The 9,240-nt window shown below is 43.1% G+C and overlaps 1 protein-coding gene across 1 annotated transcript; it reads left to right on the top strand.

The window, feature by feature from the left end:
- The first annotated feature begins 2,980 nt into the window (after window positions 1–2,980).
- zfp36l1a (zinc finger protein 36, C3H type-like 1a) lies at window positions 2,981–8,573 on the top strand. Its single transcript, XM_032547333.1, has 2 exons — window positions 2,981–3,180; window positions 5,377–8,573. The coding sequence occupies exons 1-2, from the start codon at window positions 3,130–3,132 to the stop codon at window positions 6,436–6,438; spliced, it is 1,113 nt and encodes a 370-aa protein (XP_032403224.1). The 5' UTR covers window positions 2,981–3,129; the 3' UTR covers window positions 6,439–8,573.
- The last annotated feature ends 667 nt before the right edge of the window (window positions 8,574–9,240 follow it).

Here is a 9,240-nt window from a genome sequence, read left to right as displayed (position 1 = left end):
ACTACATTTTCCTTTCGGTGAGTTAATGTTAATTCCATTAATATAGCATATATTTATCTCAGCGTATCCTCTGACTCTTCTAAGGTGGACGCAGAGATGAGGAATGAGGCTAGCACTTCACTGAACTAGCATCTTCAAATGAATTTTTACCAAAATAAAGTAGCTGACTTGCCATTATTATACATTTAGTATGCATTTACCAGCTAATATTTTTGACTAATATGCACATAATTGCAATTACCTTTTTATTTCCTCATAAAACTCCTTTAGAAAGTTCACCTTGCTAGCACACTTTAGAAGTAAAGCTGTAGCTAAACTAGCCAAAACTTGATATGAGCGTAAATTCAACTTCATTCACAAACGTTCCAAACTTTTATTGATCTGAAGCATCAATTTATATGCTTCAGATATAAATTGAAGCATTTATATGTTCTGAACATTCAGAACATATAAAATGTTCTGAATACTCTTTTTCATAGCTTACACCAGGCAGCATTAAAGAAAACAATGTAACTTTTGAGGCTTCTTCAATGCTCCGTTGACCTGCCTGAGATCTTTACGACTCTCTGCTGGGAAGTTTCTAGCTGTGAACCTCGCAACTACGCGAGCACACATTACAGAATACTTAAACTCTGTTGTTCTGTTTCATGTCTGGTATGTTGCAGACCTGCGAAGCAATTTCACACCAGCGACATATTTTTTGTTATTTGCACAGTGGGGGGGGGGGCGGGAAAGCCCGTGGGCCATGCTGCTGTAAATATTCCTTAGAGGGAGACAATCGATCTGATTCACTTTATCAATCAGTGACGAGGCCTTTGAACTGCAGACGTGATTTCCAGCGGGTCTGTCATCCCACCCTGTCGTCTGTGAAAACACTCCGAGGGGAGATTGCTCCACACAGGCCTGGCTCGTAAAAACCTTTTTTTTTTCTTCTTTTTTTTATGTTCAAACACGCCCTCGCCGATCGTTGACAGAGTCCAGGAAAAGCAACTGTTTGCATAAAGTTCTTCTGCTTTTCTTATTGGACTGCAGGTCCACAAAGGCCTGAGTCAGGCTTTGTACCAGCTCTCTCCTGTGTTCAAACTCCTTTCAGCAGAATACCACCTTCTCTTCCACCTCCACTCCTGCAAGCAAAGAAACAAAGCTCTCCACCCCCTGTGTGGCTCCTATATAGGCAAAGGAGAGGAAGGGGAAAGGGAATGTTTTCCCTCTCTGTCCCCACCCCTCTTCCCTCACCTCCCCGGGGCAGTACTGTGTAGTAATAAAGCCCCCCCTCTGCCCCTACACCCCTCTCCATAAATCTTCTCCTCATGCCATCCTCCCCTTCTTCCGTCTCTCCCTCCTCCTCTCAGAACCCTGCCTTTCTTTTTCACTCTTCTCCTTTCTGCTGCGACCCAACGCTGATGTAAACAAACAGCCGATAGCTGCTCTGTCATGGATTTCAGCAGGCGGGAGGAAGATGGGCCTCAGTGGATTTGTATAGGTCCCACAGTCTGCAGCCGGCCCCTTTCCTGTGTCTCTGCATGCGTCACCCATGACAGAATGCAGTGTGAATCTGGTGAGGTCACTTGGGTATCGTGTTATCACCTGCCTGGTGAAATGATATGCACATATTCAATTCAAGGAGCGTACCTCTAGGCCTGCGTGTAAGGCACACCATTTGAGCTTTGGTTAAAAAAAAAAAAAAAAGACAAGAAAATAGAGAGGTAGAATGCATATAACTACAGTAGGGGAAAGAGTTTAGCTCCTGCTCTCTAAATTCACTGGAAAGTCCCACAAAGTGACGACAATTAGGAGTAAATTAATTACAGAGCAGTATGGTAGCTGAAACCCTGAGGATCATTTTATAAGTCTCAGTAAACAACCTTCAACTGCTCAAAATTATCCTAAAAAAAGAAATAAAGTAATCTATCTATCTATCTATCTATCTATCTATCTATCTATCTATCTATCTATCTATCTATCTATCTATCTATCTATCTATCTATTTATTTTATGGTGTGCATTATGGCTCATTGCCCAGGGCAGCACAGACATGGTGGCGTCACAATCCAGATTTCTATTACCTGACTTGTATGTTTCATCAATAATACAGTTTTGAGGTGGTAAAACATTGAGGACCTTACGTACGCTGACGTGAAGATAAAGTTTGCAGCTGCTTATGGCCCCCTGCTGGTCTGGAGGAGCTCCAACAGAGCTTAAATTCAAAGATGGAAAGTCAGCATATGCACACAAAGAAACCAAATGAATTCTTGATGGATAACAGAGCAGAAAACAAAGAGAGAAGAGAGAAGAGCCGAGAAAAATGTCCATGTTAACAAGTCGCAGCCTTTTTTTTTTTGTGCGGTTGCTTGTGAACGCAACTTTAAGGTTGGATTCCCTTCTCTGGAAAAAAAGAGAAATTAGATTATATGAGCACATTAAAGGATAGTGTAACAGTGTATTTCTTCCTTTTTCACTAATTTGTTAAAATTGCATTTTAACTATCTCATATCTTATTATCTCAGGAGAACTTTATAGTATTACCATAGGAAGCAAATAATTACAAAAAATTAAATATTTCTTTCTTTAAATTTACTGTTGGCTCACCAGCAGTAGTAGCTGCTAAAAAAAAACTTGTATTCGCAGAATAATATCAACATGATCGAATACTGCCGGACAATATTGAACGCAGGTCAGGTAGGCTTAACCGGAGGTGGCCCTCCCAAGGAAACTCTGCTTTGGGCCTCATAAAAGTTTGAGCCGCCTCTGGGGGGTTGCCACTGATCTGAAAGCAGCCGTGTCTAAGCCGAGCAAACTTCTGCCTCTGTTATTAAGAATTCACAGCAACGTAGTGATGTCAAAGAAACTGACAAGCCAGTGCACATATAAAAAAAAAAAAAAAGTCTGTCTGTAAAAGAAGAGGAACAAAAAAAAAGTTCAGAAAGTAACCGCCCAGCACTTCTGTGGCTCCTCCTCGCCGGCGCTTATAAAGCCAATGTCCGAGCTGAAGCGGGGCAGAGGGGGAGTCTGCAGGGTGTAAAATACATAGGAGCTGCGAATCAGAAACTCCGCAGACCTGCGTAACTTTTCTAACAAGCGGCGGCCGCTTTTTTTTTTCTTTCCTAACTCGACTTGGTTGCTGGAAAGATGACCACAGCCGTGGTGTCGCCTTTCTTCGACTTTGACATGATAAACAAGGTATTTTTGAACACTTTTTTACAATCTTGGGCTTAGTTTGGTGAGTCGCAGTGTGCAGGAATGAGGAGCCGCATGACCGCGGCCCTCTGCTGCCACAGCCGCCGCTGTACGCGCAGCCTGGTTTGTTTTGCTGCGTTTCCACTCGCTGTTTTCTTCATTTAGTCTAAACAATATGGCCGTGTTTTTTGGGGTTTTTTTTGACTTAGTTCATCCCCGGCAGGGCGTTTGTGTTTAATAATTATCTCCTAGCCGACTCCAAGCGTGTCGGTGCCGGTAGTTTGACATTAGTTTTAATGGTTAAACTCGGGTGTTTTTCATTTTCGGCATGTGCCACATCAGCTAACGCAACTGTTGCTTCAGTTCAGCCCCACAGGCCAAGATTGGCTTCGTCTAAAGAAAGAGAGGTGTTTTTTTTTTGCGCTACTTTTTAACACTCGCAGCAGCCACATGCTCTCTAATCATTAACTAGATTTACTGAGCTTTAGCTTTGGTCTTTGCTCCTGGAAGCTGTTGAAGGCTGCTACCTCTCAGGGGCGCTTCCAGAAAGTTTATAAAGAGAGCAGTAAATCTTGGGGTGAGCACAACAACAAAACCCGAGCTATTAATCAGAATATTTGGAGTTTCAGTAAGTTTTCCTCCTCCGTGAGGCTGGTTGTCAGTGATGGATACTAAAAAAAATGGCAAAGAAAACTTGCATTTGTAGTCATTCATATACACCCATTCACACTTTACTCTCCCAATTTCAAACCTGTAAACAAACAGTTTTGTACCCACAAGCTTGAACTGTTTTTCATCTGGTTAAATTTATTTTCTCATAGCAGCATATTTTTTATTTATTATGGCGATAAATCCTTGTAAAATGCTCAAATCTTATTCGTAGTTGAATAGAATTCTTTGTTGTTGTTTTTTTTTAAGGTATAAAAACTAGCTGTTACTACTTATTTCCATCCATTTTGATTCTGATCACAGTTTGGACTGTTTGACTCTTATGTTACACGGTGCATTGGGTCCACTGACCAAAAATGATTCCAAGGGACTAAATTCTAGTGAATCAGAAATAAGCTGGGTACAAAAATAACCACATTTGAAGAGGGGCAACATCCCAAAACATTATATCGAATAAGCATCTCGAATTCCTATGATTAAAAACATTATAAGTGTGTCTGGCTGAGGTGGTAAAGCCCCTGTATAACCCCCAATCCTCCCTTAGTGGCAGCTCTGTTTAAGCTCAGTGAGTGATGACTTCTCTTAGATGTGTCTAACACATTTTATTTCACCTTTCTTCCTCCCCCCCCATTGCTTCTGTTACTTTTCATTCTCATGTTAATCAGTCACCTGTGGTCGTTGGGTGGGTGTGTTGCGATGCAGACCCAAAGTTTCTCTTTGTAGTCCGGCAGGATGTTTTGCCTCTCTTTCGCTGTCTTTCAAATGACGCAGCCCACAGGCCTCTCATGTGCTGCTGTTGCTCCATTTACTAAACAGGCACACATTCCTAACCAGGGCAACTTGCCAAACCAGCTGCTGTTCTATAGGCCTGTATCCGCTTCTGTTGTCGGAGCCAAAAAGGAACAATCGTGCAGTTCGATGGGAGGTTTCTATTCAGTCCCTCCCCCCCCCGTACGCCGGTGACCGTAAATAAAGTCAGCTGGCTCCAAATGAGTAAACAGAAACCAGATGTGTAATCTAATTTTTGGATTAATGCTGCTGTTGCGTGCGTACGTCGTTGTGCGTTGCACTCAACGTACCGTCTCCAGTGTAAAGCATGGTGGAGGCACTGATATGCTGGGGGGATGTTGGATGGAGCTACTGTATCCAACCATATCCAACTGCAGTCACCATTACAATATCAATATCCTAACTACTGCATTTATGAAGGACTTGTTTTGGAGAAATATCTGGTTGACTGTTGACTGTCAGATGGCATTGTACTGAAAACCTTCTTGCCAGTGCTGTATCTGACCACTTGGATTGACTTTAAATTTTTGTCCACATTTGTTATTGATCTTACTGATCCTACGGCTCAGGCAGTGCGGTGAAGACTTTTTTTGGTGATGGATAATAATGTTACAATGTTTTGTTCTCTTAATACTATGCAGCCCTACTTTTTAATATGAGATATCTTTGAAACCCTTGTTACGTCAGTCCTGAAGGCAATCATAGACTATGCTCTCATACCACGTGTTTCTTTCTTTGCAGAACAATAAATTCAGCTACAGCAACAACCTGGGGGGCCCTCACCCAGTGTCTGTTCCTTGCACTGGCACCAGCGTGCCCCTCTCCAACGCCACCGGATCCCTGCTGGACAGGAAGGCGGTGGGATCCCCCGCAATGGCAAGCGTGTTCCATCGGCGTCACTCTGTCAGCAGCACCAAGTTCAGCCAGAACCAGTTTCTGAACAGCCTGAAGACGGTGGAGCACTCCTCACTCATCTCAGGGGCTGGCAACGCCAGCAGCAACAACAAGGAGTCCCGCCTGCGAGACCGCTCCTTCTCTGAGACGGGGGAGCGGCTCCTCAACAAGTGCCTGGGGCCCTCCAGCCCGACGTGCGGTGGCGGCGGCAGCAGCCCGGTGAACTCCAGCCGTTACAAAACGGAGCTGTGCAGGCCCTTCGAGGAGAACGGCACCTGCAAGTACGGCGACAAGTGTCAGTTTGCCCACGGGGTGCATGAACTGCGCAGCCTTAGCCGTCACCCCAAATACAAAACCGAGCTGTGCCGCACCTTCCACACCATCGGCTTCTGCCCCTACGGGCCGCGTTGCCACTTCATCCACAATGCTGAGGAGCGTCGCGGACCTCCGCAGCAGTCCTCCCCTTTAAACTCTTCCAACAAGATGGAGAGGCCCCGGCTGCAGCACAGCTACAGCTTCGCCGGCTTCTCCAGCTCCGGAGGACTTAGGGACAGCCCGACCTCGGTCACCCCGCCGCCCATGTTCTTCCCAGACGAGGTCCCAAACTGGCCCAGCAGCAACCCTTTCACCTACTCCAGCCAGGAGCTGGCCAACCTGTTTGGGCCGAGCCTAAGCGCCGGTACGGCAGGCGCGGAGCCAAATAGCGCCGCGCCGCCCTCTCCGACTGGCACGCCTTACTTCTTCAGACCCATGTTGGAGTCCCCTCCGCTGTTCGAAACCCCTTCTAGCCCCCCAGACTCTCTGTCAGACCAGGAAGGCTACCAGAGCAGCTCTGGCTCCGAATCGCCCTCGCTGGACAACAGCCGCCGCCTTCCCATCTTCAGCCGCCTTTCCATCTCTGATGAGTAACGGCACGCATCTAAAGATTGGTGACACAAAGAGAGCATGGCACTCCCCTCTACCTCTTCCCTTCTGTTCCCCTGAGCTTCCCCTGTCCTCCCTTACTCCAGATCCTTGTCGTTTTTAAGGATGTAATAATAAAATTAAGGGAACTAAATTGTAATTTCACCCCAGCTGATCTGCACATAAAGTTTTAGAAATGATGCCATGTGTCATAGTGCCAAACGAGGAGTGGAAACTGAACAATGAAAATCACAAGAACAACAATTGACTGTTTTTGTTTGTTTTCCCCAGGTGCCACTTGTGTATTTTTCTCTTTTCCCTCTTTTTTTTTTCTTTTTTTCATTCATGAATGTGTAGCAGTACAAGTGGCCTTGGAAAGGGGGAGTGCATTGCACTAACCCAACCTTCCCTTCCCTCCCGTCTTCCTGCTCTGTGTCCCCGATGACATCACTTCCCCCTGAGCTAGCTAGAAGGTGCTCACTAATGTAATTGTAGCTCTGCAGCAGACGTTTTTTACAGACTGATACGAGACAAAAACAAAGTAACAGACCCTGAAAATATATGAATAGTTTTTTTTAGTTTTTTTTTTAAAGGTTTAATAAAAAAATAAAGTGCCTGGGGCGGCTTCTGCATGCGTTTAGGGTGAATGGACTACTGTTTTTCGCTTCTTTACCTGCTCCCACGCCACTGTCGGTGCTCCTCAAGTCCCGTCTTCTGTTTCTGATCTGGGTGAGTCTGCAGGAAGGACTTTTGAACTGGAAGTTGGTTAAATACTCCCCTCGCCCTTTCATCTGAGTTTCCCCTCCTGTTGCTGGTCACTGGCTTATGTATTTTATTTGTCACTATTTGGGGAAGGAAGTCTTTATCGAACTGATCATTAAACCTGTATGACTTTGCTCCCGCTCCCCCACCTTGTCGCCCTCTCCGGTCTGGGGGATTTCCAGCATTCCCATGGTGCAGTTCAGATCGGACCTCCAAGCTGTTTTACTTTATCCCCCCCCCTTTGTCCCTCTTTACAACCTGCTCCACTGAGCATTCTGTACTCATTACACCCCTTTTGCTTTCATTATTTGATAATTATTTTTTATTAATGTTATTATTACGGTTATTATTTGAAAAAAAAAGAAAAAAAACTTTCCAGACAGAAGGTTTGCGTGTCACTGCTTATTTAACTTATCAGAACATATTTATTGGTGATCATATGCATTTTTTTGTTAATTTTGTTTTTTGTATTTATCTGGATAATGAACAATAGAATATATTTTCTTTTATGTTAAATTATGATCTTCCATATTAATCTAAAGATTGTGAAGATGTTTTTTGTCAGTTTTCCTTTTTTTTCACAGTTTAATATATTGTACTTCAATGACTTTTTGTTCTGCAACCTACACTTTGTCAGAAATGAAACTAATTTAAAGCAGAAAAAAATGCAAAAAAAGTTTGCGTTTTTGATTATTTATTATACTTTTTTTTTTTTTCCTTTTCCTACTCCCTCTCATTGGACTGCAATTCCATCTGAACAAGATTTGCTGGTGTTCATTCCAGATGTTTTCCCTGCACAACTTGCAACAATCTGACGGTCGCAGTTGCCAACTGTTATTACATAAATTGAGCTTTTTGAGATAAAATTCTTGGAAAAAAAAAAGCCTGCCTCAACTGGAGGACTGGTATAAAATGGATTTCCTCCCAGTTTGTTATTACAAGCAATAGCTGTGACCAAATGAGTTGAGGAAAGAGTTTGTTTTTTTTTCTTTTCTTTATAATTTGATCGGATGCTTGACGCACTTGCTCGGCCCCCCTTTTGACCAGTGGAAGTGCCTCTTTGAATACATTCCAGGTAGCTAAAGGCTTCTCAGCCTTTTTATATTTGATTAAAAAAAATAAAAAAAACAGAGTACAGTTTTTAAAGTCTATTGTTCTGTGTTGCCTTCACGTGTGGTGGAAGAGGTGAAAGGATCATGACACAAAGAAAGTGAAACTGTTGAATGTATTTTTTTTTCTTTTGTTTTTAGTTCAGCCATGTGTTTTCACTACAGTAATTTCTGTGAGTTTATATCAAAACCTTTTTTCCCTCTTTTTTTTTTTTTGTAAGTATTGATTGCAGTTAAGTCAATAAACCCCATATTTTTTGGAAAACTTAACATGTGTCTCGAGTTCTATCTTTGGGTTGTTGGTGCTTTTTATGAATTTTATGTGATAAAGCAACACACAGTAGTGTATATTCATAAATTCCCACTGGAATGTGGGAATAACGGGCGGATTTCCTTTTAGTATTCCCCCAAATAAAAGAGTCTGATGCTGCGTTTCTCCTTGAACACACCAATCCTGTAGTGAAACATGCATTTATTTTTGCAGGGAGAAGGAATGTGGGCACGGGGCATTGGATGCTGCATAATAAGCTTAAATCTTTCAGTCCTTCAAAGTCAATTTTTTGCAGATGCATCTTTTTGCTGCAATCACAGCTGCATGTTTTTGGTATTTTTCAAACGGCTTTGCATATCTGAACGAGCCACTGCACTCATTCAAAATGGATCAACCTCAATTAGACTGGAAGAGGAACACCTTTAAATATAACTTAAAATGGACAACCTCTGGCACTTTGTCTAGAGGCCTCAAAAACATGATTTGCTCTATGCCGCTGTAGGTCTGGTGGTGTGTTTAGGGTTGTTTTCCTGATAGGTGAATTTTACAGTTTTGCTCCACTATTGTCCCTGTATTTAGCTCAGTCAGTGACTTATTTCTTCCCCATAGCGTGATGTTTCTGCCACAATGTTTCATTAAGGAGGTGGTGTTGTGCAGGATCAGATT

The sequence above is a fragment of the Xiphophorus hellerii genome, chromosome 19, assembly GCF_003331165.1.
Source record: "Xiphophorus hellerii strain 12219 chromosome 19, Xiphophorus_hellerii-4.1, whole genome shotgun sequence".
In the NCBI taxonomy this organism is placed as follows: Eukaryota; Metazoa; Chordata; class Actinopteri; order Cyprinodontiformes; family Poeciliidae; genus Xiphophorus; species Xiphophorus hellerii.
The sequence above is the reverse complement of the archived record's forward strand: the minus strand, read 5'-3'. Positions and strand labels throughout refer to the sequence as shown.

Bases quoted from the DNA above. Each gene is read 5' to 3' on its own strand.
- zfp36l1a (XM_032547333.1), top strand. From the start codon at position 3,130: ATGACCACAGCCGTGGTGTCGCCTTTCTTCGACTTTGACATGATAAAC. The intron at 3,181-5,376 runs GTATTTTTGAAC...CTTTCTTTGCAG, and splicing joins ACTTTGACATGATAAACAAG to AACAATAAATTCAGCTACAG.